Raw genomic sequence first — 25,932 nt, 5'->3', positions numbered from 1 at the left:
GGAGGCTGGGGACAGGGCTGAGGGTGGGGATGCAACCTGGCTGGCCCGGGGACGGCCATCCCAGCAGCCCCAGCCCAACCCTGGCCCTGACTCTGCCAGCTGTCTGGCCAGGGACCCAAAGGGGCCAGCTCATGACGTTGTCCTGTTCTGCAGTGCTGAAGCTGCTGAAGATGGCTGTGGGCATGCGGGCGCTGCTGGACACGGTGATGCAGGCCCTGCCCCAGGTAGCCGGAAAGTGGGGGGCCTCTGGGGAGGGGGAGGTGCTTTCCAGAGGGCAGGGGCTCAGAGAAGCTGACTGGGAGACCCAGCGGCATCGTTTCTATTTCTTCTTCTCTTTTCCAGGTGGGGAACCTGGGACTTCTCTTCATGTTGTTGTTTTTCATCTTTGCAGCTCTGGGCGTGGAGCTCTTTGGAGACCTGGGTGAGTTGGAGTAGGGGAGGATGGAGGAGCCAGGACTGGAGACCAGGGGCCTCCTGGACTAACACGGGCCTCTCGCCCTTTCCCTCCTCCCCCAGAGTGTGACGAGACACACCCCTGTGAGGGCCTGGGCCGGCATGCCACCTTTCGGAACTTTGGCATGGCCTTCCTAACCCTCTTCCGAGTCTCCACAGGTGACAACTGGAACGGCATTATGAAGGTAAGGGCCCAGGGTTGGCCTAGGCTCCAGGCAGGCAGCCCCACTTCCTGAGCTAGGATTCCTTGGGAAGATGAATTGGCCACAAATAAAAGCATGTGACCTTCTCTCCCCTGTGCTAGAACACTCTGGAACTTCCTCTCCCAGGAACATGCTCTGACTCACACTTCCCCAGGCAGCAGCTAATGCTCCTCTGCCCCCCAAACACTCCCTCCTTCCCTTCCTTCTCCTCCTCCAATGCTCTGTGACACCAGTGACCTGATTTTCCACAACAGCTCCAACCACTGTCCTCCCCAGCCTCACCCCTCTATTCCTCCCACCTCAGGACACCCTCCGGGACTGTGACCAGGAGTCCACCTGCTACAACACGGTCATCTCGCCCATCTACTTTGTGTCCTTCGTGCTGACGGCCCAGTTCGTGCTGGTCAACGTGGTGATCGCTGTGCTGATGAAGCACCTGGAGGAGAGCAACAAGGAGGCCAAGGAGGAGGCTGAGCTGGAGGCTGAGCTGGAGCTGGAGATGAAGACCCTCAGCCCCCAGCCCCACTCGCCGCTGGGCAGCCCCTTCCTCTGGCCTGGGGTCGAGGGCCCCGACAGCCCCGACAGCCCCAAGCCTGGGGCCCTGCACCCAGCGGCCCATGCGAGATCAGCCTCCCACTTTTCCCTGGAGCACCCCACGGTGAGCAGACACCCACCCTGGCCATGAGAGGAGCTGGGGCAGAAGGGTATGGAGGGTGGCGGGCGGGAGCCAAGCAGGCAGCACACAAACCCTAGGGCTCCTCCTGGAGCCTCCTGCCCTCCCTCCTGGATACTGAGCGAGCAGTCACCGCCCCTCTCCAGGGATGGCTGCCCACACTCACCCCACAGGGCTACCCGGGCAGACAGGCCAGCTTAGCCATGCCCTGCTCCTCCAGCCTGGTCTGGCCTTCCCTTCCTGACTCATAGGTTCAAGGCTAAGTTTTCTGTTTCCTTCCTGTTTCTTTCTTACCCTTGCCCAACTGCCAAATCTCTTTCCTACCCACCTTTTAACCTGCCTGATTCTCTTCCATCTCTCCATCCTTTTATCTTCTCTTTACCTCTCTCTCTTTCTCCCCACCAACGTGGGCTCTACTCATCTTCTATCTCCCATCTTTCCTTCCTCCTCCCACCTTCCCTCTTCCCCACCCCCTCCTCTATCTCTTTGTTGCTGTGTGTGTGTGTGCGCGCATGTGCATGTGTGTTGTCTGGGTTTCACCTCTTTCTCCCTCTGTGTCTCTTGTCAATCTTCTTCCACAACACTTCCCATCACTGCCCTCTGACCCTTGCTCCCCTGCCTCTCCGGCTCCCCTTATGGGCTGGCTCCCCAGGACGGGCAGCTGTTTGACACCATATCCCTGCTGATCCAGGGCTCCCTGGAGTGGGAGCTGAAGCTGATGGACGAGCTGGCAGGCCCAGGTGGCCAGCCCTCTGCCTTCCCTTCTGCCCCCAGCCTGGGCGGCTCCGACCCACAGGTTACTGTGCCCCTGTGCTGTGCCCGCTCCCCTGACCGCGCCGGGCTGTGCCATGCTGTGCCATGCTTCTGGGGAAGCTGAGGGTGTTCCCTGCCCACTGGGTATCTGTAGAAAGTGCAGCCTCGGGGCCTCAGTTGAGTGCAAGAGACAGTCGGGGCTTCTTCTAGGCTGAGATCACCTCCAGAAAAGAGCTGGAAGGCAGGGCTACTGAGATTGCCCCTCTGATGAGAAGGATGTGTGGAGGAGGAGCTTGGGGAGGGGAGAGGGGATTTGTAAGAATCTGGAAGAGAAAAGGGGGGATGCGGCAGAAGATAAGTTAGCAGTGGGACCTTAGGGGGTGGAGGGAAGGAGGTAGATCCAGGGAGGAGGGCTTCCGGAGACAGTGTAGGTGGCCAGGGAGCCCGCTGCCAAGCTGCAGTCTGTCTATCCGCTCGTGTCCAGCACACACTTGCCAGTCCTCGGTTTGGTGGCTTTTTGAGCCGTGGAGCCCACTGGGCGTGGTGAGTGCTGTCAGGAGCCACTGATTTCTGTCCTGGGAGAGATAGAAAGCTCCGGCTGGGAGTGGATTTTGAGAACTTGGTGTGAAATAGGACTTGCTTTCCTGCCCAAGCCCAGCCCCTTCCCACAGCACCACAGGGCCCTCTCCCCCAGTCTCATCTAATTCCAGGTCTTCTGCTGTCTGGGCTGCTCCTGCCCTCCTCTCCTCCCCTTGATCCCCCACCACCACTCACTACCACGTGACAGAGGGCCCCACCCTCCCTCCACCTAGGTGAGAAGCTGCAGACCCGGAGTGGAGACAGGTGTCAGTTGGAGATAGAAAAGCTGAGTCCTCCAGAGGCCCTTTTGGGTGGCGGGCAGGCAGGTTCTTAGGAAGCCTTTAGCCTGATCCAAAAAAAATGGACAGTGATCCTCACGTGGGAAGGGATCTTGCCTCTTGTTGGGATCTGGCAATGACCTAGAATGATCGTGGGAAAGTGAGTCCCTTTCCGAGGCCTCCCCTTCCTGAAAGAGGCTCACAGGGAAAGGTTGTGGGAGAAGAGGACATGATGGGAAGGTGATGGGGCTCCGGGAGGGATGGCCCAACTGTCCCCTAGCATCCTGTGGGCACTGAGGCACCCCCTGGGTCCCAGGTGAGCCAGCCAGATGGTGTGGCAGCCCACTGGAGTGTGCCCACTTCAGGCCAATGGGATGAGAGCACCTCCCAGAGCCCAAGTTGGAGAGGGCGGGCAGGCTGCAGGCAGGCGGAGGAGGGCCCACGAGGGGAGAAGCCAGAATCTGGGGGCAGGCCAAGTCCTGCCAGGCTGTTGGAAGCCGAGAGAATAGGCAGAAAACAGCCATCAGATTGGCGGCATTGTCCCCGGCGCCCCCCATGCCGCTCTGTCTGTGCCGATAGGAGAGACACTGCTTTGCTGGCCTTTCTTCATTTTTTTTTTTTTTTTTGGATATTATCTTTTTGAGAGTCGAAAGCCCTCGGTCCTCCTGCTCCCTCCCTGGGTGGTGGTGGTGTGGGAGGGGCTGGGAAGGCTCCTGGGGTATCTTTAGAATGCGTTTCTGTGTTTCTGTATCTCCTCGCTTTGTCAGTGTTTGCTCTGGCTCTTCAGTGCCTGCCGCAGCCTCTCTGATCAGAGCAGGGGGTTGAAGTGGGTGCGGGGAGGCATTGTCAGCTTGTTTGGGGAGAGGGTGGAGAGAGAGAAGGGATGCCTTCCCCCCACCCCGCCCCGTGCTTCGTGAAAAGGGGGAAGTGGGGACTGAGAGAGAGCGCGTGTGTGTGCACGCGCGTGTGCGCTGTCCTGGTTTCTCATGCCTGATCATCTCTCTCCCTGTCTAGATCCCTCTAGCTGAGATGGAGGCTCTGTCTCTGACGTCAGAGATTGTGTCTGAACCGTCCTGCTCTCTAGCTCTGACGGATGACTCTTTGCCTGATGACATGCACACACTCTTACTTAGTGCCCCGGAGAGCAATGTACATACACACTGCCCTCACTGCTCCCGGCCACCCCCGGGGCTGGGCTGGCTGCAGGGCTCCAGATCGGCCCAGCGAGGGTCCTGGCTGCCTCCCCTCAGTTTGCTGCCAGGTTCCACCCAGAGGCATCAACTGTCAGGCCCTCGGTGGGGCACCTGAAGAGGGGACAAAGAGATTAGAGAAGATTAAATTGGGGTCTTGCCCTGAAGGCTATAGGGGCAGCCATTATGAAAAAGTGAATCCAGGAGTGACACGGCCCAGAACAGGTGTCATCAGAGTCAGTCTATGCATTTGGAGCCCTGTGCAAGCCAGCCCTCCCTGTCCCTGCCCGCCTCCTCCCCACCCCACCCCCACAATATGAGACCTTCACACCACGTGGTGGGTGAGAGCCGCATCTCTGCCACCACTGCCATGCCCTTCTTCACCTGGGGCGCTGTTCCTGTCTCCTCCGTCACTGTCCCTGTGTGTCCCTGTGTCTTCACCAAACTCAGTGGGGTGGGAGGGGCTTCTCTGTGCTCTGACAACCTCCCTACCCTTTCCCTTCTCCAGCTCCAGTCCCTTCTGACTGCGAGCAGCCCTCTCCTCCCGACCAACCGACCGTTCCCCTCCTGTTGTCGGAGGAGGGCCCAGCTGAGGGACTGGACCAGCTGGGGTGTCCCTAGGGGTCTTGGGTGGCTGGCAGAGTGGAGCCTGGGGCTGAGAGGGGAAGCAAAATAAGATTGTCCTCCAACTTAGCCATCCTCAGGCCTGCTGGGGCTATTTAACTGGCTGGGCCTGCATGGGGACAGGACTCCTACAGCCTCCCTGAGAACAAGGGGCGAAGGGTTCAGGGGGAAGGGGACCACAGGGTGATGGAGAAACCTCCTGAGAACAAACCTAGGCTCCCTCATGCTGGAGTCCAAGGCTGAGTACCTCCCTTCTCTGAAACAGAGCAACAACCCCACTCCCACCCCGAGTCTGTCCACTAAGGGAGCAGCTGAATGTGGCCTCCACCCCCACCTGCCAGAGTCATTGGTTAAAGTGGAGGTCAGGGAGCCAGCTGTGATACACCTCTGGTGGTCATCTGCCATTCAACCCACCTGAACCCAACCCACGCCCTATGCTAGGACCTGGGGCTGCTGTAAGAATCGGATGAACAGCCTGCAACCTGCAAGCTCTCCTGAGCTGCCTGGTCCCTGCTCCTTGGGAGGGTCCTCTCCCCATCACCTCCCCTGACAGCGCAGGGTTGTGGGGGCTGCTGGCTGCTGTTGGCTTTTTTTTTTTTTTTTTTTTTTTGAGACAGGGTCTCGCTCTGTTGCCTAGGCTGGAGTGCAGAGATAAGATCCCAGCTTACTGCAGCTTTGACCTCCCGGGCTCAAGCAATCCTCCCACCTCAGCCTCCAGAGTAGCTGGGATTACAGGTGCCACGTCACCATATCCAGCTATTTTTTTTTTTTTTTTTTTTTTTGGAAATGGGGTTTTGCCATGTTGCCCAGGCTGGTCTCAAACTTCTGAGCTCAAGCGATCTGCCCATCTTGACCTCCCAAAGTGCTGGGATTACAGGCATGAGCCACCAGCCACTGTGCCTGGCCTGCTGTTAGCTTTTAATCCTCCCCTGAGCTGCTCTGGGTCAGGGCTCCAGCCCGTCCCTGTGGACACCGGAACTCCCTTCAGAGCCTTGAAATGGAGCCTTTAGAATGAGCTCGTGAGCCACCTGCAGGGCTGGGGGCTGGGGGCTGCTCTCCCTTCTCTGGACACCTCCTCACCCCTCCACCACCACAGTGGGAGCTTAAAGGTGATGCAATGTGTACAGTTTTGCAGGGGGTGGGACGCAGGGCCTGCAGACTCTCCCGGCTGCCCAGACCCCCTCCTACCTGCTTCCTCCCCGGGTGTGGAGGCCTCATCCATGTGTCTGCCCTTCTCCCCAGCCACGCTCATGCCCATCTCTACCTTGTCCTGGGAGGGTACGGGGGTGAGGGCTGGGCAGGGGGGCGCGGCTGCTTTCTATTGTCAGCTCTGCCTCAGTTACCAAAGCCAGACATACCCTCTTCCCCCACCTCCCTCCCCTGTTCCTTTTGCAGGTACAGCCCCACCCCACGGAGCTGCCAGGACCAGACTTACTGACCGTGCGGAAGTCTGGGGTCAGCCGAACGCACTCTCTGCCCAATGACAGCTACATGTGTCGGCACGGGAGCATTGCCGAGGGGCCCCTGGGACAGAGGGGCTGGGGGCTCCCCAAAGCTCAGTCAGGTACCAGGGCTGGAGCAGGCCAATTTGGCTCACACGGGAGATTCCATCCTGGCCTAAGCCAGTCCTGATCTGAGGGGATGGGGAACTGAGGCAGCCAAAGTGGTCTCTCTGACCTTAGGGGAGCCTCCAGCCTGGGGGAATGGCTTTCAGTCCAGGGGGTAAGGGTAGAGGCCCTGATGAGGGGCAGAGAGTGGAAGGGAGGGCTCAGGAGGGCGCCTGCTCCCTTGAACCCTCCAGCTCCGTTCTCTCCCCCCACCCCTCTCCTGCTTCCCTCCCTCCACAGGCTCCGTCTTGTCCGTTCACTCCCAGCCAGCAGACACCAGCTACATCCTGCAGCTTCCCAAAGATGCACCTCATCTGCTTCAGCCCTACAGCACCCCAACCTGGGGCACCATCCCCAAACTGCCCCCACCAGGACGCTCCCCTTTGGCTCAAAGGCCACTCAGGCGCCAGGTGAGCAGGTGTGGAAAGGCAGGCACAGGCCTGGGGCTGGACCCTCTGCTGCTGGTGATGACCCGAGTTGACACTTTCATTCTTCCAGCAAACATTTATTGTGTGCCAGTGAGGTGCCAGGCTCAGTTGCAGATACCAGGGACACAGTACTGGGCAAAGCAGAAGCGGTGTGTGCCTTCTTGAAATTTGCACCTGGTTCCTTGTTCCACTGAGGAGACCTGGAGACCAGAAGGGGTAGTGCTTGCTCAGGGTCACGCCTATCTGGTCGGAGGTAGAACCCAAGTCTCTGGGCTTTCCTTCCTCACCAACCAGAGCTGCCTCCCAATTCTTCTCCACACTTTGGGCTGAGCTGTGGGGCACAAGGCAGGTTTTAAGTGTCTTCACTTTTGGCCAAGTCTGGGGCCCACCTTCCGGAGCCCACATTCTTTTGTTTTGTTTTGTTTTGTATTTTTGAGTTTTGCTTTTGTTGCTCAGGCTGGAGTGCAATGGCACGATCTTGGCTCCCTGCAACCTCCGTCTCCTGGGTTCAGGCGATTCTCCTGCGTCAGCCTCCCGAGTAGCTGGGATTACAGGCATGCACCACCATGCCTGGATAATTTTGTGTTTTTAGTAGAGACGGGGTTTCTCCATGCTGGTCAGGCTGGTCTCGAACTCCCAACCTCAAGTGATCTGCCCGCCTTGGCCTCCCAAAGTGCTGGGATTACAGGCGTGAGCCACCACGCCCGGCCCCAGAGCCCACCTGCATAAGGCCACAGCCCATGCCGTGTGTGTGTCCTAAGGCATGAGCATAGACACATGAGAATCTCAATCTCATATGCTTGGGGCAGCAGGCACAGTCCTTATTCATTCTGTAAATAGTCACTAAGCAGCCTCTGTGTGCCAGGCACCGGGGACACAGCCCCTGCCGCCTGAAGCTCACAGTCTAATAGTGGAGACATACCTGCCATCAGATCATTGTAGCCTCAGCTCACAGCCGCCAGACACCGTGTGTGGGGGGCAGCAGGGACACAGAAGAGGAAGGGGTCGGTTTTACTTGGGGACGGAGACTGTCACACCCTGTGTCACAGAGAACCTGAGTCTGTAAAATCGAGGGATTCTTGCCAATCTGGAAGGGTATACAGAGCCAAAGGGGAAGTCTACGCAGAGGCAGGGAGGCGTGAAGGAGCCAGCTCAGTAAGCAGAGATGGCCTGGCTTCTCTCTCATAGCCCGGGAGGCAGGGGCTGCAGAGACAGCGATTCTTGCAGGCTGAGGGGAGACCAGAGCATGGGGGAGGGAAGACGGGGTTTAGTGGGGGGAGAGGAGACATAGTGGACCACAGAGGTCAGGCTGCAATGACCCCATCTCCAAGTAAGAGCGGCTACCAGGACCTCTGTGTAGGGTGGTCCTGCAGTGCGTGGTGGTGGTGGGCGGGGGGCACAGCCAGCTTGACAGGAGGGCTAGTCCATGCTGGAGAGGAGACTGCTGGGCTGAGCCCTCCCCGCCCCCCATATAGGCAGCAATAAGGACTGACTCCTTGGACGTTCAGGGCCTGGGCAGCCGGGAAGACCTGCTGGCAGAGGTGAGTGGGCCCTCCCTGCCCCTGGCCCGGGCCTACTCTTTCTGGGGCCAGTCGAGCACCCAGGCGCAGCAGCACTCCCGCAGCCACAGCAACATCTCCAAGCACATGCCCCCGCGAGCCCCTTGCCCAGGCCCACAACCCAACTGGGACAAGGGCCCTCCGGAGACCAGAAGCAGCTTAGAGTTGGACACGGAGCTGAGCTGGATTTCAGGAGACCTCCTGCCCCCTGGCGGCCAGGAGGAGCCCCCATCCCCACGGGACCTGAAGAAGTGCTACAGCGTGGAGGCCCAGAGCTGCCAGCGCCGTCCCACGTCCTGGCTGGATGAGCAGAGGAGACACTCTATCGCCGTCAGCTGCCTGGACAGTGGCTCCCAACCCCACCTGGGCACAGACCCCTCTAACCTTGGAGGCCAGCCTCTTGGGGGGCCTGGGAGCCGACCCAAGAAAAAACTCAGCCCGCCCAGTATCTCCATAGACCCCCCCGAGAGCCAAGGCCCTCGGCCCGCGCCCAGCCCTGGCGTCTGCCTCCGGAGGAGGGCTCCATCCAGCGACTCCAAGGATCCCTTGGCCTCCGGCCCCCCTGACAGCATGGCTGCCTCGCCCTCCCCAAAGAAAGATGTGCTGAGTCTCTCCGGTTTATCCTCTGACCCGGCAGACCTGGACCCCTGAGTCCTGCCCCACTTTCCCACTCACCTTTCTCCACTGGGTGCCAAGTCCTAGCTCCTCCTCCTGGGCTATATTCCTGACAAAAGTTCCATATAGACACCAAGGAGGCGGAGGCGCTCCTCCCTGCCTCAGTGGCTCTGGGTACCTGCAAGCAGAACTTCCAAAGAGAGTTAAAAGCAGCAGCCCTGGCAACTCTGGCTCCAGGCAGAAGGAGAGGCCCGGTGCAGCTGAGGTTCCCAACACCAGGAGCTGTTGGGAGAAAGCAATACGTCTGTGCAGAATCTCTATGTATATTCTATTTTATTAAATTAATTGAATCTAGTATATGCGGGATGTACGACATTTTGTGACTGAAGAGACTTGTTTCCTTCTACTTTTATGTGTCTCAGAATATTTTTGAGGCGAAGGCGTCTGTCTCTTGGCTATTTTAACCTAAAATAACAGTCTAGTTATAATCCCTCTTCTTGCAAAGCACAAGCTGGGACCGCGAGCGCATTGCAGCCCCAACGGTGGCCCATCTTCAGCGGAGAGCGAGAACCATTTTGGAAACTGTAATGTAACTTATTTTCTCCTTTAACCTCGTCATCATTTTCTGTAGGGAAAAAAAAAGAAAAAGAAAAAATGAGATTTTACAAATGAAATGGAATCTTTTTATATATACATACATACATATCTATATATATATATATAAAATAAAGTAATTTTCCTAAATAAAAAGCTAATCACGGTCCAGAGTAAAAGCAAAAGGGATGGAGAGTTAGGCACGTCCAGATGGCACTGATGAGAGAGAGATCCTGGAGATGGGGAGTGGGCGGTGGGGAGGGAAGCTTCAGGGCTGCCTCTTTGTGTATGAGTGTGTATGTGTTTGTGTATATGAGTGTGTGTGTATATGAGTGTGAGTGTGTGCGTGTCTGAGAGTGAGAGAACCTGAACCCTTTGCTCTGGAAGGCTGCACCTCTAGCCTGCCCTCCCCAGCTGTGAAGGAGAGGAGAAGCCCCTCCGCCTGGTGCAGGCTGGGGAGGCAGGGTCTCCTCTGCTGCTATCAAAGCTTTACTGCTTCCTCTAGCTAGGCAGCTCAGTGAATGGGAGTAATTCCAGATTAACTCTTATTTCTGCTGACAGCTATCAGCCGCACATTGAAAGCTGGAAATTGGCATAATGAAGCTGTTTTGGTTAATGGGGCCGACTGAGGCTGGGGGAGGTTGCCTCAGAGGCTGCAGATCTGGATCTGTGGGTTGGTGGGGGAGGGGGGAAGTGTTTCTGGGTTTTCCTTCCTGAAGCTTCAGCACAGATTTGCCACACTTCTGGCTGGATGCGTGACCTGAGCTGCCTGGACTTCAGCCTCCTGCCCTTGGGGGTGGGCTTAGCTGACTGGCATTACAGGCACTGCCCGATGGGGACCTCATCCACCTGCCCGCAATGGAATTAAGCTGTGTAAATGGACTGGGCTGCCCTTCCTGAGGATGAGGGTCCAGGGCTGGGCGTCCAGAGGCAACCTTCTGGTGGAGGTGGTAGGGTCGGAGGCCAGGCTGCAGGCTGCTGAGTGGGGAGCTGGCCCCCTGGGTGGTGATGAGCGAGCGCTCAAGATGTTTACATGCGCTGCTGCTGCTGCCTGCCCAGGGGGAGCCCGTGGAGAAGGGAGGTTTGAAGGTGGTCAGGGACAGACAGGCGGGAAGAGGGGGAGTGGCGTGGCCCAGGCCACCTGTCTGGTGCTACTGCAGACAATATTCTCTTGTCTGAAATCTTGGTGCCAAGAGGTGGCGACCATGGGTCCAGGCAGCCTGTCACCTAGCCACTCCCAAACATCTGTCCCAACCCCACTCCCTTGAACAGCCCTATCCCCTTGCCCCCAAGGCCTTCAAACCCCAGGAGTGGATTGGGTTCTTGAAACCTCACTGGCAATGCTCGTTCACGCACTGTCTGACCTGGTCAGCTGGGAACTGGGAGCACCAGGCTGCCGGGCGAGTGGACCTGGAGGCGCTGTCCAGCCTTGTGTTTTCTAAGCTGGGTGAGAGCTTTCCTCATTGCTCTTTTGGAGAGAACTGATACCAGTCCTTGAAGCCAATGCTTGGTTTTCTCCTTTTAGGGTGTGCAATAATGTCAGACTTTTTCCTCTGGCCTCCTTGGGTGGGGAGAGGGAGCGCTTGTAGGAGCTGCCATTTAAGATTTTAAAAAAAAAGCAAAGCTATACAAAATTCCTAGAGTTCTGTCACCTGGATCTGCAGACTAAGCTTTTATATTTTTGTAGAATTCTGTAGCTGTCTATTCCCTAATGAGGTTGGAGGATATGGGCAGGGGGTTCTGGGATCTTTTATTCTTCTAGTGGTTAGAGGATTCTGGGTCAAGGTGAAGCCAGAGAGCTGGACTCCTACCCACCCCCACCCTTCCAGCACCCCCCCCCCCACCCACCACCACCACCACTTGCACAGCCCAGCAGCACTGGAGTACTGGAGAGTCGCTTAGGTTGAGTCTTAGCATGCCTGTTTCTTTCTGGGTTCCCCCTCCCCTGGCCTCCTCTTCCCAGCAGGGACCGAGGAATTTGGGGTGAACTTACTATGCTTTTGGGTTGCTCTGTAGAGATCTGCAGGGACCAGCCTGGTGAAAACAAAAAGACTCACCTGCTTCCTCGCCAGCAGCCCTCTCTGTGGCCTGGAGGGTTTCTCTGGAAAAGGGCAGTGCCTGGAGGGGGTCCTCTGGATAGTGATGTGGAAATATTAATAGTAGAGTCAAAGTGGGTATTTTGGGGGAGTCGGGGAGAGAACTGTGACCTCTCCCCCCAACGATGTAAAATCTTTATCAATGATGGAAACTGTTGTGTCTCATTAAAAGGGTTTTGAGGTGGAAAAGCAGCTGCCGCTGGATCTTAATAATAATATCAAGACTGCTAACCTCATGCTGCTTGTCTGGGTGGTTATTTGATGCTGCTCTGGGATACGTAGCGGGTGGGGGTAGAGGGTGGAGAAACTGAAGGAGGCTGGGGTGGGGAGTGGCTGGTAGGGGCAGCAGGCCTTGGATGAGGACTCCAGGGGCAGAATGGAACTGGTTAGGGGCTTCAGGCTTTTAGAAGTAGGAACATCTACCCTGGCGCCTTTGTCCTCAGCCTTCCCCTTTGGGGTTCAGAAGAAATTGTGTCAGCGGCTGTAGGCCCCCACCTCAAGCTTGGCTGCTTCTGCTTCCTCCACCCCCAAGACTCCAGGAAAAGGTCTGTGTGGGGGTGGGGACTGGGAAGAGGAGTGAGCTGAGCTGGGGATAAAAACAAATCTGAGGCTCATATGCAGTCTCTCACTCCTCAAAACACCCTAGCACGGAAGTTTGATTGCTATTTCTCCATGAGGCAGCGGGGGTCAGAGAGGTTAAGTGAATTGCCCATGGTCACACAGCCAGGGAATGGCAGATCTGGGATTTGACCCTAGGTCTGGCCAACCTCCAGCCCACACTACTCCTGTCTCTACTCAGTGTAGAGGAAATGGGGCACAATGGGAAGAATCCTGCTCAAAAATGACTTGCTGGGGGGCGCTTTTCCAAAGTAGTCACAATTCATATTCATACAAATAGGCACACGTGTTCCCCGCATGGCAAACTCAGAGGCTTAGAGAGGCCCCCAGCCTCCCACCTGGTGGGCCACCAGCCTTTGGCCATAGGGAATGGTGGCAAGAGGGGTTCAATCACTGGAGAAGGCATCCCTCAACTCCAGACGCTTGTCCAAGAGCCGGCCAAGGGTAGCTCTGCAATCACTCTGGGTTCCCAGGCACCACCCTTCCACGTCATAACCCTGCCCTTGAACCCCATGGTACCTGTTCTCTTCCCCATCCCGCCCTCTTCTCTCTTCCTCTCCTCTAGCCCTGCCCTACCTACCTAAACCGCGCCCACTTTCCAAACAGCTTTCACTCCTGTCTCCACCCTAGTCCCCACCTGCCACAGCCTGGTGCCCCTTGGCCTATTTTCTCTTTCCTTGGGCCAGTTGAGCAGCCTGTGGAGCGGGACTGGCAACAGCAGTGCAATGAGGGCGTCAGACACCAGGTGGCGGCACAGGGCACCCTCACCTGGTGCACCTGGTGCCCCTCCTGCAGAGGGACCAAGCCAGGGAGAGGGCACCAACACTGATGGACACCTTCTAGGGACAGGTGTTCTGTATAACCTCAGAAGGAGGAAGCAGGCTTGCAGGGTCCATTGAAGGACTTTGTGTATGGAGAAGCCCAAACAGGAATCCCCGTCATCTGAGTGCTGAGCCCGCGGTGTTCAATGACTCCTGCCTGAATCTAGGAGACCCAGGGCTAATCCAGGACCGTGGTTGCCAGGAAGGAAAGGAACTCTCAAAGCAAGTTGAGTTGTGGCCTGGAGTCCCACTCCAGGGCACAGCAAGGCAGGTCAAGGAGGCAGCTGCTCCAGCTAAGCCCCAAGAGGGGATTCTGCTAAGAACTTTAAAACTGCGTGTCTTAGCCTTGGTTCCAGGTGTGGGATCTGCTGACTGTGGCCCACAGAACTAATTAATTCTTCTTGCTTTGAAAACTCCAGAATCGGGCACAGCAGCCAGCACTCTCCCCTGCATGCCAAATCAGATCAAGTGCAGGTTGGTGGCAGAGGGGCAGCCTCACTGAGGGCCATGGGTGGGACCAGTGGGGTCACCACCAGACTGGGGTCTGGAGGAAGCAGACCCCACTTCAGGGGAGAGGACAAGGGGTAGGCTGGGGCATGGGAGCTACAGCCTGGTTTGGGGGTGCTCCAGGCCTCCAAGGAGCCGCAAGGGGCTAAAAGGAATCAGGCGGTGCTTGGAGGGGAAGCTTTGCTATTCCACACCCTGCCCCTCTGTCTTGTCAGTTCCAACCTGCCTCTTCCCCCTTCGAAGCATTTCCTGTGCCTGGGTCTCCCCGTCCCCCACTGTTCTGCTTTCTGCTCTCTGCTGTCATGCCTGCTCTGAGCTGTACCTTGCAATTATTTTATCTTTCCATCTCCTTGCCAGGAAATCCCTGATGCCGGGTTCCCCTGGGACACTCACTGCGGGGGAGGCACCGCACATGCTCCATCCATCCTGCCTGGAGCAGCAGTCAGTTGGGGAGGGAGGATGGGGTTTGGGCCATAAAGGCTGGGAGAGGTTTAGTCCATTTCTCTGCTGCAGCCCAACCCACAAGGCCGTTATTGCTTCTCTCGGGAGCCCTTCCAGCAAGAACCATCTTGGTTCTGAACACTCAAAAGCAAAGTGGGCAGCGCCTACTGCTGGGACTGTACCTAATGTCGCAGTGGCCTTGTTGCCTATGACTCCTTCTTAGGAAATGAGGTGTTTGCTTAATCGGTCAACAACACTTCCTGAGGACCAGCTTCTCCAGGCACTGTCCTGGGTGCTGAGGATACAGTTATAAACAAACCTCAGTCCCTATCCTCAAGGTATCCACAGTCCTCTGGGCAAGGTAAGCAAGACAGTGATTACAAGCGGAGGAAGCCTCCTAGCCCAGGACTAGGTTGGGGAGGTCCAAGGAAGGCTTTGAGGGGGTGGGGGGCTTGAATGAACTCTTGAAGAAGTTTGCCGCTAGCAGAAAGGGAGACAGGGTGTAGGTAGGAGAGTGCACCAAGCAGCCTTGAAGACAGATCCGGGAAGAGCATCCCGCTCAAGGAGACTGTGCAGAAACAGCCTCCTCGGCAGGCAGACGTGGGGCACCTCCTGCCTGTGCCGAGATAAGCTCTGTGGCCCTGGGCAGGCTGTAGGGTGTCTCAGGGCCTCAGATTTCTTGCTCTAGTGAGAACAACCAAAACAATAACATCCTAGAAATACTGTGGTTATTATTCAAGGAGTCTCTGAAAGGGGACACACTTCCTGAGTGGCCCAGAGGGGTGAAGCCCCAATGCCTCAAAAGAGATGGGGGAAGGTGAGGGTCGCCAAGGGCCCCCACCACACCCTCAGAGTCCCCAACCCAGTGCTGTAGCCTTGGGAAGGCAATTGCAATAGAAAAGCCAGGGGCTACAAGGGGTGGTGCCTCAGCTCCGATGCTGAAGCCAGAACCCAAGGGTCCTGGCCCAAAACTAGAGCTCTAGCCAATGGACTGCCTGGCCAACTGTGGGTCTGGAAAGTCCCGGATGGAAGCTCAGGCTAGTTCTGGGCTCTCCATCTCAGAAAGGGGGTCTGCCTGGGGAGCTCACCTCTCAGAGGGCCCTAAAGAAAAGTCCCCAGGTCTCCTCAAGCCCAGAGCGATCTGGTGCCTATGACCCCACAAGCCCTAGAAAAGGAATGAGACAGGAGGGAGAGTTGGAGGAAGCCGGTGGGTAGACAAGGTCAAAACACAGGGGTGGTGGGTGCTGATGAAGGGTGCTGATGAAGGGTCATGGAAGGGGTAGAGGAAGGTTCCCAGCTGCCTAGGCCGTAGAAGCCTGGCCCACCAGGGCTGGAAGAGAGCTTAGATATCACCTTGTCCACGTTTCTTAAGAAATGAAGTCCCAGAGACATCAAGGAGTTTTTTGAGATCATACAGTATATAAAAGGTACAGAGGGGGATTGGAGGGGACTGAGTTAGTCCCTGCCCTTGGGGACCTCTCAGACTAGCAGGGAAGACAGACTCTTCATAACTAAATATAACCCAAGGCACACTGTAACAAGGTGTAAAGCTCTGTAAAGTCTTTTGCCCAGAGAGGAAGGTCGGGGGACAGGAGAGGGAGGATGTGTGTGGATGAGTGGAAGGGAAGAGGGCAGACAAAGAAGGGGCGTAAAGAACTTGCCCAGTGGAGGGGTAGGAGTCCCCAGTCTCACTGCCTGGGAAGGGGGAGTCTTCCCCACTCCCACGCTTATCCCATGCCCAGCCAGATCTTGGTTCTGATAGCCTATAGCCAAGGAGACTTCCCTTCTAGTGACCTCCTGCCTGCCCAGAGAGATAGGAAGTGGTTTGTCGCTTCTGCACTCTTACTGGCTCCCACCCACGCCTGCGCTGAGCAGCCAAGGAAGGAAACACCTTCTCTTGAGAACAAGGGTCAGAAAAGGGGTGACCAGGGTGAAACTGGACAGGCCTGTGTGCGAAGGCAGGGAAGAGAAGGGCCAGGGAAAGATCTGCCCAGGAGAATTCCTTCTGAGTCCCAACAAGGGGTGCTGAGTTGGCTTCTGGGATTGTGTTAAGGAAGACAGGGCAACAGCGGGATTGAGAGATGGAGGCATCCCCACATCTGAGGGGATACGGGGAGAAGGAGAGCTGAGGCAAGCAGGGGAAGGAGAGCACTGACAAGCCCATTTTACAGATTGGGAATGTAGAGTTTCAGCCTTAGGAGGGGGACAAGGACACTCACGTGGGGCTCCTCCTGGGGCTTCGCCTGTCCTTCCCCCCACCCTGATCAGGCTGAAGCAGAGGGAATTCACACATGTTGGGTGCCCCACTAAGTGTGCCAGGAGATACACTTTGCATACCTTTTCCATTCAATCCTCAGAGAACCCTGGGAGGAAGATTCTTCTATGATTGTCTCTATTTTACAGATGTGAAAGTAGAGGCCCAGAGAGGTGCCGAAGTGATGTGGCAAGGTCAGGGGGCCACAGAGCCTAAAAGGGCAGCAGTTTAAGAGGACATAGGAGGCCCCCTGGACGATGCTGCGGCCCCCACCCTCGCCTCACGGGTACACACCCGCGCAGTACACCCCGGTTCCCAGAGCGTGGCGCCTGCCAGTGGCCCCTGGAACCTGACGAGGAAGAGGTCAGCTTCCGGATTGAGCACGGAAGCCCTTCCCATTCTACAGATGAGGAAACCGCCCTCCGGAGAGGAACGTGACCTTCTCAAAGATTCCTTTTTTCCTAGGAAGGATTGTTAAATCCCTCTCCCAATGTCCCCTACTCAGTGACTCATCGGCCCCACGGAGTTGTTCGGGGGTGGGAGCGCCTGTGTATCCCAGTTCCCCCTTGGAAATAGACTCTACTCCAGGATTGTCAGCCTCGGTATTCAGAGGGACATCCCCCTGGCATGGCCCGGGGACCGCTCGCAGGAGCTGTCGCCGTGCCAAGGCCCCCCCACCTCTGCCCCAAAGTCCCTCCCAGGGAGGCGCTGTCGCAACCCGCGGGACGGGGGCAGGGAGACTGGACCCAGAGGCACTGGGGTAGGGCTCGGCGGGGCGGGCCCGGGCGGAGCGCGGGGTGCGGAGGGCGGAGGCGGCTCCGGCGCCCGCTCTGCCCGCCGCTGGGTCGGACCGCGCTCGCCTTCCTCGCTGCCGCGCCTTGGCCCCATGGACACCCTGTGCGGTTCCGGGGAGCTCGGCTCCAAGTTCTGGGTAAGGCGCGGGGCTCCGGGGTCACCGCGCGGGGGTCGGGGTTGGCCGGCTTCGCCCGGTCCTCGCCGCCTGCCTTCCCGCGAGGCCGGCAGGTATCCCGGGACGGAGCCCCTGAGACCGCCTGGGCGCCCGAGAGGGGGCGGTGGGCGCGGGAGGGAGGTTGGCGGCGCCGCCCGGAGCTGGGTCCCACGCAGGATCCGGGACCTGCCCTGCTCTTCCCTTCCCGGCTGCAGCACTGAGGAGCCCGGGAAAGTGAGGCACAGTGCGTGGCTGGGTGAGTCGGCTCCACCCCAGCCCCTCTGTCGGGTGAGGAACGGGCGTTTCGCAATCAGCCGCGCGTTCGTGGTGGAGGGTCCTCCCTCAGCATCTGTCCCAGACTAGGACTCGGTTGCCCACCTGGATGCCCCAGGGCATCCCGAGCACCTGCTCAACCAGATGTTTTGGGAGGCTGGTTGTGCAGTGTCCCACCCTTCTTAGGAAGCTTTCCTGCCACTTTATTTTCTCTGGGTAAGGCTGAGGTCTGAGAGCAGGCCATCCTCACCACCCTGGACTCAGAAAGGAGAAGCAGACCCCGGTCTGGAGACAGGTACAGGGTGTCAGGATTCCTGTAGTCCAACTCCCTTCGTTTACAGATGGAGAAAGGGAGGTCCAGAGAGAGGAAGAGACTTGCCCAAAGTTACCCAGTTCAATGAAGGCAGAGCTGGGATAGAAAATCAGGCTAGAGGCCAGGTGCAGTGGTTCACGCCTGTAATCCCACCCTTTGGGAGGCAGAGGTGGGAGGATCACTTGAGCCCAGGAGTTTTAGATTACAGTGAGCTATGATCACACCACTGCACTGTGGCCTGGGCGAAAGAGCGAGACCCTGTCTGTAAAAAAATAAATAAATAAGAAAAGAAAAGAAAATCAGGCCTTTTGTGACTCTCACTCCAAATCCCTTTCTAAGACAAGCTGCTTTTCAGCCTGCTGACTCCAGCCTCCAGCACAGTTCAGGTGAGTTAAGTGCATACAGCCCAGGAGCTTTCTTACCAGCTTTCAAACCTACTTGCCTCTATGAGGCAAGTGATCATGTGCTCTCCGTTTTACAGAGGGAGCTCAGATTAAAGGGGCTTCTCTGTGGTCATTCAAGGGGTGTCCAGGGCCTGTGAATCCCAATCTCTAAGTCTTTTTCCTATTTTAAGTATTTGTACATATGGGCCCTGTATGTGTGTACGCATACACACAGGCACGTGGGGTGTTACCCAAGAGTTCGTGCTGTGCTCGTGTGTGCATAGGTGTATAAGTCTGGACCCATGCTCTTGGGCTGTGTTTAGGATGGGCTGAAGGCATTATATGGAGTTTTTGAAACTTGGGGCAATGGAGGTTAAAAAAAAAACTGTAAAAAGGCGTTTTTGGGATTCTCTCTTTTTCTGTGGGTGACCCAAAGGTTAATCTGAGATGGTGCAACTTCTCTGTCACTGCCCTTCTTTCCCAGTCCCACAGGAACTCCATCTATTATTCAGCATTGACAGGCCACTTGCCGCCAAGGTCCAGAGGTTGTGCCTTTGCCTCACATGCACACTTCCTTTCACTGCCCATGCGGCCAGGCTGGTATGGCCATGGCAGGTTTGTGGCGCCTGGAATGCCAAGCAGAAAATCAAGAGGGTGGTTGTGCCCAAACTTCAGGCACAAGGGCTCATTGTTCCTGGGTAGCCACCTGAACCCTGAGAGCTTAGGACTCCACAGAGACAGGTCTCCTGGAACCCGGAGTTGGGAAATTCAGGACTCCCTTTTTGTCCCATGTTCAGACATCCTCTGGCTCTACCTTAACATGGGATTGTGGAGTCCAAGAAAGTGAGAGCTTGTGAGTTTGAAGCAGTGAGTCCAATCCCTCAGGGTAGAGCTGGGGAAACTGAGGCCAAGGGAGTGAATATCCCAGGACAATCAAAGACAGAGTGCAGGGCTGGGAAACAGGACTCCGGGGCTGTGGTTACAGCCTTGCCATTGCCTGACTGTGTGCCTTTGAGCCTCTGGGCCCTCTGGCCCCTGCACTTCTCCTTGATGCTCGTGAGCGATACACACCTCCTCTGAGGATGCAGGCTCCGTGGGAGTCAGCTCATCTACATTATGAAGCCCTCGTGAGATCTCTGCTTGGATACCTTAAATGGCAAACTGACCACCCCCCTTCCCACCCCAATCTCTAAATGTCTTTCACATTCTCTTCTGGCTCCTGAAACCTGTTCTAGGCCACACACCCAGTGTGGCTGGTGACTGGGGGAGGAGTGTGGAGAGAGAAGGGAGGCTCCCAGCTCTACCTCTGAGGGAATGACAGGGTTTGCACAGCTGAAAGGAGAAAGAGTCCACGCTGGAAGCTGGAACCTCTGCCACAGTCCAGTTTCAAAAAAGGCCTGGAGTTCGGGGCTGTTCATTTGTGATGTGCTGTGTTGCATCTCATTTGCATGGCATATTGTTCAGGCACAACTCCCTCTGAACCTTTACCTTAGGGGCCCGTGGGTGACCCACTTTGTGAGAAGTGGTTCAGGGCAGCCTGGAAGTACTTGAACCGGAAGTGAAAATGCAAGGAGGGGGTGGGGTGTTCAGGCCCCTCTGGGCCGCTCGTTTAATCTACCAAGATGCTCAGTAGCTTATCCTTATAGCCTCAGTCTCTCCACCAGTGGAATGGGAATTAACCCACCCCCTACCCACCTCACAAGATTTTTCTGATCAAATGAGATAGGGAATGTGGAATGATTTTAAGAACTAAGAAGCTTTCTATGGGTGGCAAGTCCTGACATTCCCCAGAAGAGGGAGGAGAAAGAAAAATGGGGTTAGAAAGGAGTGTCAGACGTGGGAAGACCTGCAGGGAAAGAGCTGGCAGGGCTGTTGGGCCAGTGGCTCCCATTTCAGCTGTTTGCTGGGGAGCTGGGGGCTGTTCCTGGCTCAATCTGAGGGTAGGAGACTGGAGAGGACCATGCCCTTGGGACAGATGGATACACATCTGTGTACTCACACACCAGCTGCCAGGGGTGAATGATTTGTATGAATCCCTCTCTTTCTCACCTGTATCGACTTTGAAGCAGGTTACCAACTTCCCTGAATGTGCCTTGGGAGTTTCTGTGGAAATAAATTCCAAAAGAGTGAACTGTGTAATTAAACCACCTCACTACTCAGGAGGCCAGAGGTGCCTCAGAACAAGGGAGGAGGTGGGGTCCCTTTGCTCTGCTGTGCTGGCCTCTGCCTGCAGGATTCCTCTCTGTTCTGAATCACAGAGGTTGGGGAGCACCTGGGTGGTGAAGGGAGTATATGGAGGAAGGGCCTGGAGCTATTTAGCCCCCAGGTAAACAGGCAGAATTAGCCTTAATCTGACGGCCCCAGGAAGCTTAGAAAACTGAAGATCCTGACCATGAAAGCCATCCAAAGATGGCACGGACTGCCTGAGAAGTAGTGAGCTCCCCATCACTGGGGAGTATGTAAGGACATGGTTAGCGACTGCTTGGTAGGGATGCTGGAGAGAGGATTCAAGCCAGGAAAGAAGGTGGGGTCCTGAGATTCTGTGGCTGGGAAGAGGGAAGATGTGGCCAGTGGGGATTCATTGGTTCCTCCTCTGAGATTTCTGGACTCCTCCTTCCCTAGCTCTCTTCCTGCTCTCCATATGGAGCTTACTTAGAAGCAGCACTTGGTAGAGGCCTATGGGTCTCCCCTTGGTCAGGCCCACATGGGGAAGGTGACCTCATTGTTCCCTCAGCTGCTTACCCATCCTAGGGAGGGGCAGATCCCTGGTCCCTTGGAGGCTCAGCTCCCTGTGTCTCCTGCTCTGTTTTAGCTAGCCCTAATTCTGCTATTCACCAGCTGTGTGACTTTGGGCAAATGACTCACCTTCTCTGGGCTCCAGCAGAACTGAGGTGGGCTCTGGGGCCTACTTCAGGTCTGGAGTTGCCCAATTTTGGAAGGATGAGCCTTGGGCTTGGGGGCCAAGGCCATGCATGATTAAGGCCCTTCAAAGTTTAGAGCTCCTGGGTATCAGGGTCTCCTCTGCCTTCTAGTAGGCAGCCACCAAAATGTATGAGTAATGGGCAAGGCTCCTATGCCAATGTATTTTGACTCTCAAATGAAGACAGTGACCTGCACATCCACGGGGAAGCTGAGTGGGAGGTAGACACTCCTCCACTGAGCAGACACCATAGCTCACCCTCCCCTCAGGAACCCAGTCTTCCCTGCAAGGCCAGGGCTCCCGGGCTGCTTTCTGCCATCTTAGCTGCTACAAGCGAACCCCATGCTGAGTGGCTTCGACCTCCGAGCTCTTGGCTTCTGGCTACGGTGTTTCATTGCTTGTGACCCCAGGCTGGCTTCTCCTCAATCCTGCTGTTCCCCCACGTCACCTGGGCCTGGGTCTCTAAGGGCCAGAGATATGGGGAAGGAAGTGAGTCAGGGAAATGGCATTCAAGAGGGAGCTTTGCCAAGCCTGCCTGTGGCCCCCCCAGACAGGGAAATGGTCCTGAAACACTGGGCAAGCTTCCAGGGAGGAAGGTCCTGGCAGGGACGACCAGCTGAGCCACCCTGGAGGTAGGGCCACAGCACCCAGACTGTGTTCAGTCCTCCGCACTGGGGCAGGATCCCTGGGCAGTTGAGGGTGAAATGAGACCTGGTGTGCCATTGCTGGGGTGGCTGGGCCCCTCCCCTCCCCGATCTGAAGTTGTTTCTGTTTCTGGCACTGGGGTGCAGTGGGTGGGGCTGGCAGGGGGCAGGATGGGACAGCAAATGAGAGCCTAACTCTAGGCTTGGATTTCTCCTTTTTTTTTTAAGATGGAGTCTCGCTCTGTCACCCAGGCTGGAGTGCAGTAGCACAATCTCGGCTCACTGCAACCTCCACCTCCTGAGTTCAAGCAGTTCTCCTGCCTCAGCCTCCCAAGTAGCTGGGATTACAGGTGCACACCACCATGCCCGGCTAATTTTTCTATTTTTAGCAGAGACAGGGTTTCACCATGATGGCCAGGCTGGTTTCGAACTCCTAACCTCAAGTCATCTGCCCACCTCAACTTCCTAAATTGCTGGGATTACAGGTGTGAACCACCGCGCCCAGACAGATTTCTCCTAACTGGATATTCTGGTTTCTAGCCAGGGTCTCCCAGAACCCCATCTAGGCCACTACCCACGTGTTAGCCACTCTGCCCCCTCAGCTCTGTGAGAAGAATTGCGCAAAGCAGGTGATATGAGAATGGGCTGCATGACTGAAAGGTGATCTGGGTACAAGTGTTCTATCCCCAGGGTGGGATACCATGCTGGAATCCTACCAGGTGTACAGGAAAGACTGTAATCCCATGTGAAGGAGCTGGGACCTGGAACGAGACTTCCCGGGTCTAATCCCAGCATCAGCCCTGGATGTCAGCTGCCATGAGCGTGAAATGATCATCCTGGCCCGCAGCAGGAGCTCAGTGAAACAAAGCCCCTTCCAGAAGCAGATCGGCCAGTTGAGCCTGTGAGCCATCCCTGCATGGGGCCAGCAGGCGCAGCACAACCAGTTTTTGTTTGTTTTGTTGTGTTTTGTTTTTGAAAAGGAGTCTTGCTCTGTCACCCTGGCTGGAGTATAGTGGCATGATCTCAGCTCACTGCAACCTCCCCCTCCCAGGTTCAAGCAATTATCCTGCCTCAGTCTCCTGAGTAGCTGGAATTACAGGCATGTGCCACCACGCCCAGATAATCTTTTTATATTTTTACTAGAGACAGGGTTTCACCATGTTGGCCAGGCTAGTCTCAAACTCCTGACCTCCGGGGACCCATCCACTTCGGCCTCCCAAAGTGCTGGGATTACAGCACAGGCAGTTTTTGGCCCCTGCCCCCAGGCCTTCCAAAGGCTGAGTGAGAGTGAGTGGGGATCAGAGCGTGTCCTTGCTCTCTCCATGCCTTCATTGCTGCTGAGTCAATGGTTTTGTCCGTCCATCTGTTCCCTATCTGGGACTTCAGGAGCAGTCCTGCAGTGGTGGCTTCCCCCTCTACTGCCACACAGGAATAAGGAAGTAATGACTCTTCTTATGACAGAGGCTGTCAACAGGCCTGGGGCCCCCAGGGTTTGGGAAGTCCCTGGCAAAGCTGGGGCAGAGGGCTCCAGTGTCCCCACCCCCACCTACTGCCTGTATGAGTCTGCAGTGATTTCAGCTTCAATGACCATGAAGTCTGCCATGAGGGAGGCCTCTGCCACGTGGTCCATTCTGGATGCCGGACCTTTCCCCTTATCAGCCCCATCCAGCTGTTTAATCGCATTATTAAGGAAGCTGTTGTTGCTGTGGAAACTGTGTGGGTGATGGCGGGGGAGGGGGCTGTGGGCTCAGCTCTCATTTCCCAGTAGTGCTCTTCAGAGTGGGAATGAGAGGAGAGCCTTGAGAAGGGATCGTCCATCCTGCCCTGCAGGGATTCAGGGAGTGTGATGGGGTCCAGGGAATAACCTTCACTGGCCCTGTCCTCACCTTCATTTTACACATAACTTTGAGTTGGAGACCCTCCTGGGTGCCAAGAACTGTGGCGTTGGTGCCAGGGAGAGAACACGCTGTGTTCCTGGGCATGAAGCTGCAGAGGCTGGGGCTGGAGTTGGCTCCCTCCATTTATCTATTCATTTGTTTATTTATTCTTTTGTTCAATAGATGGTTATTGAGTACCTTCTCTGTGCCAGGCACTGCTCTAAACAGCAGGAAATACCATCAACTGCAGAGTACAGAGCTAAAGAATCTGTCTTCGTGGAGCATATACTCTAGTGGGAAGAGGCAGTAAAACAATAAATGTCATAAAGGCCAGGTGTGGTGGCTCATGCCTGTAATCCCAGCACTTTGGAAGGCCGAGGCAGGAGGATCACTTAACCCCAGGAGTCCCAGACCAACCTGGGCAACAAAGTGAGACCCCGTCTCTACAAAACAATTTCAAAAATTATAAAATAAGTGACTCACATCTATAGTATGGTAGAAGGTGGCTAAGGGCTATGGGAAAATAGAACAGGCTAAGAGGAATGGGGAGCAGGGACAGGTCGGGGGTTGGGTAGTGAGTTATAGTTTTGATTAGTAAGGTCAAGGTGGACCTCCAGGAGAAGGTGAGATCTGTGCAAAAAGTCACAGGTGATGAGGGCATGAGGCATGTGGATATCCAGGGATAGGGCTGCTGCCCCTGGCAGGAGTAGGCCTGGAGGGGTTGAGAACCAGCCTGGCAGCCACTGGGGCTGGCGCAGAGAGGAGAGGTGGGGAGATGCGGTCGATTCTGGGTCTATCAGGGTGCACAAGGTGAAGGCCAAGTGCGGTGGCTCATGCCTATAATCCCAGCACTTTGGGAGGCCGAAGCAGGAGGATCACTTGAGCTCAGAAGTTCGAGACCAGTCTGGGCAACATAGTGGGACCCCATCTCTACAAAAAAATAAAAAATTAGCTGTGCGTGGTGGCACATACCTGTAGTCCCAGCTACTCAAGAGGCTAAGGCAGGAGGATTGCTTCAGCCAAAGAGGTCAAGGCTACAGTGGGAAAAAAAAAAAAAAAAAAAAAAGAACAGTTGAATGTGGCACTGTCATGTCATTCAACCTGTAATTAGAAGGTAGAGTGGACAGGGTTTGCTGAGAGACTGGATGTGGGATGTGAGAGAAAGAAGAATCAGGGGCAACTGCAAGGATTCTGGCCTGGGAAGGGAGACGGGAGGAAGGAGCCGCCATCCCCGGGCCAGGCAAGCTAGAGAGGCGAGGATGGCCAAGAGTTCAGTTCTGGACGTGTTGTGTATGACATGTCCCATAGATGTCCTGGCTCGGGGTCTGGAGTGAACCAAATAGGGAATCCGGGGCAAGGGCCTGTGTGGGCAGGTGCCTCCGCCTCCTGGGGAGGGCTCTGCCCAGCCGGGACACGCTTATCTCAAGGAAAGGAGCCCAGACTGGATGCCCTTGAGGGTCAAAGCAGCCACCCAGTTCTCACAGCCCCAAGATCCCCTGGTTGTTGCCACAGAGCAGGTGTCTGTGAAACTGAAACATGGGCCGGACGGCTGGAGGCTCCATCCCCCGCTTCCCTAAGTGTTGTCTCGTTGCCATCGAGGTGCTTTGCTGTTCATTCTCCCCACCTTCTCCCCACTGTGGGGAGGTGACCGGATGCTGTCATTACTCCCATTACTTACGGGTGGAGACTGAGGTTCAAGGACACGAAGGTGCTCACCAACTGTTGCACGGCTCAAAAGTGACAGAAGTCATCCTGGATCCTCTGTGTCGGGGTTGGGTTCTTCCTGTGGCCACTCCCCACCCGCCTTACAGAGCCATGCCACCGGCCTGCAAGCACACACAGCGATTCCCACCATGTCCCCACGCCTGGGCTCCTGTCCTCAACATGCACACTGCCTTGTGAGTCAATGGCCCTGTGTGGCATCACAAAGCCTGGGTGCCTGTCCCGGCCACACACTGTCAGGTATCCTTGAACTTTGTCACCAAAGTGGGTGTAGTTTCTCTTTTGTATACTGGGCCTAACAGTGCCCCTCCTATATGCCTGTGGAAGTTGTTCTGAGACAATATCCAGATAACAACTAGGTAAGTGCAGTAATAAAATGCCAGAGAAACATTAAGGGTCTTTATTTTCCTCACCTAACTGGCTGTCAGGGAAAAGCAAGCAAAGGTCAGAGGCTGGGGTGCCCCAGAGAGGCCCTGTGTAGGTGAGGCTCCGGCTGGGCCCAGAGAAATGGGATGTACACTCCAGGCCCAGAGACCTGAAGATCTGGGTTCAGGGCAG

The 25,932-nt window shown here is 56.1% G+C and overlaps 2 protein-coding genes and 1 long non-coding RNA gene across 23 annotated transcripts in view; 2 read left to right on the top strand and 1 right to left on the bottom strand.

Moving 5' to 3' along the window:
* The window catches only part of LOC105472389 (calcium voltage-gated channel subunit alpha1 G), a 66,797-nt gene extending 57,317 nt beyond the window's left edge, over positions 1-9,480 (top strand). For 7 of the 15 annotated variants that reach the window (XM_011725580.3, XM_011725576.3, XM_011725577.3 and 4 more), the window contains 9 exons: positions 154-224; positions 343-421; positions 517-638; positions 961-1,314; positions 1,982-2,125; positions 3,954-4,088; positions 6,149-6,317; positions 6,601-6,770; positions 8,264-9,480. In XM_011725580.3, coding sequence (XP_011723882.1) covers positions 154-224; positions 343-421; positions 517-638; positions 961-1,314; positions 1,982-2,125; positions 3,954-4,088; positions 6,149-6,317; positions 6,601-6,770; positions 8,264-8,998 — 1,979 coding nt within the window. In that variant the 3' untranslated portion in view covers positions 8,999-9,480. The remainder of the gene's footprint in view (positions 1-153; positions 225-342; positions 422-516; positions 639-960; positions 1,315-1,981; positions 2,126-3,953; positions 4,089-6,148; positions 6,318-6,600; positions 6,771-8,263) is intronic. The other 8 variants (XM_011725590.3, XM_011725588.3, XM_011725589.3 and 5 more) reach the window with 2 other exon arrangements.
* On the bottom strand, positions 9,454-25,541 carry LOC105472390 (uncharacterized). 6 transcript variants are annotated; one of them, XR_011615763.1, is made up of 7 exons: positions 25,331-25,511; positions 21,390-21,593; positions 20,261-20,314; positions 15,128-15,204; positions 11,614-11,688; positions 10,921-11,148; positions 9,454-9,587 (listed from the first exon to the last, which is right to left on the bottom strand). It is a non-coding gene; the product is annotated as an uncharacterized lncRNA (long non-coding RNA). The 6 variants fall into 6 exon arrangements; XR_011615760.1 differs by having other exon boundaries at positions 21,323-21,593; positions 25,331-25,510; XR_011615761.1 differs by having other exon boundaries at positions 10,921-11,117; positions 21,323-21,593; positions 25,331-25,510.
* LOC105472391 (ATP binding cassette subfamily C member 3) overlaps positions 17,087-25,932 on the top strand; it is a 56,587-nt gene continuing 47,741 nt past the window's right edge. For both annotated transcript variants that reach the window (XR_981555.2, XM_011725591.3), the window contains exon 1: positions 17,087-17,224. Coding sequence is in view for 1 of the 2 variants with exons in the window: in XM_011725591.3 (XP_011723893.2) it covers positions 17,180-17,224 (45 nt within the window). In the remaining variant the exon portion in view is untranslated. The remainder of the gene's footprint in view (positions 17,225-25,932) is intronic.

Source organism: Macaca nemestrina, chromosome 17 (assembly GCF_043159975.1).
Source record: "Macaca nemestrina isolate mMacNem1 chromosome 17, mMacNem.hap1, whole genome shotgun sequence".
NCBI lineage: Eukaryota > Metazoa > Chordata > Mammalia > Primates > Cercopithecidae > Macaca > Macaca nemestrina.
This window is presented reverse-complemented; position numbering and strand designations above follow the sequence as displayed.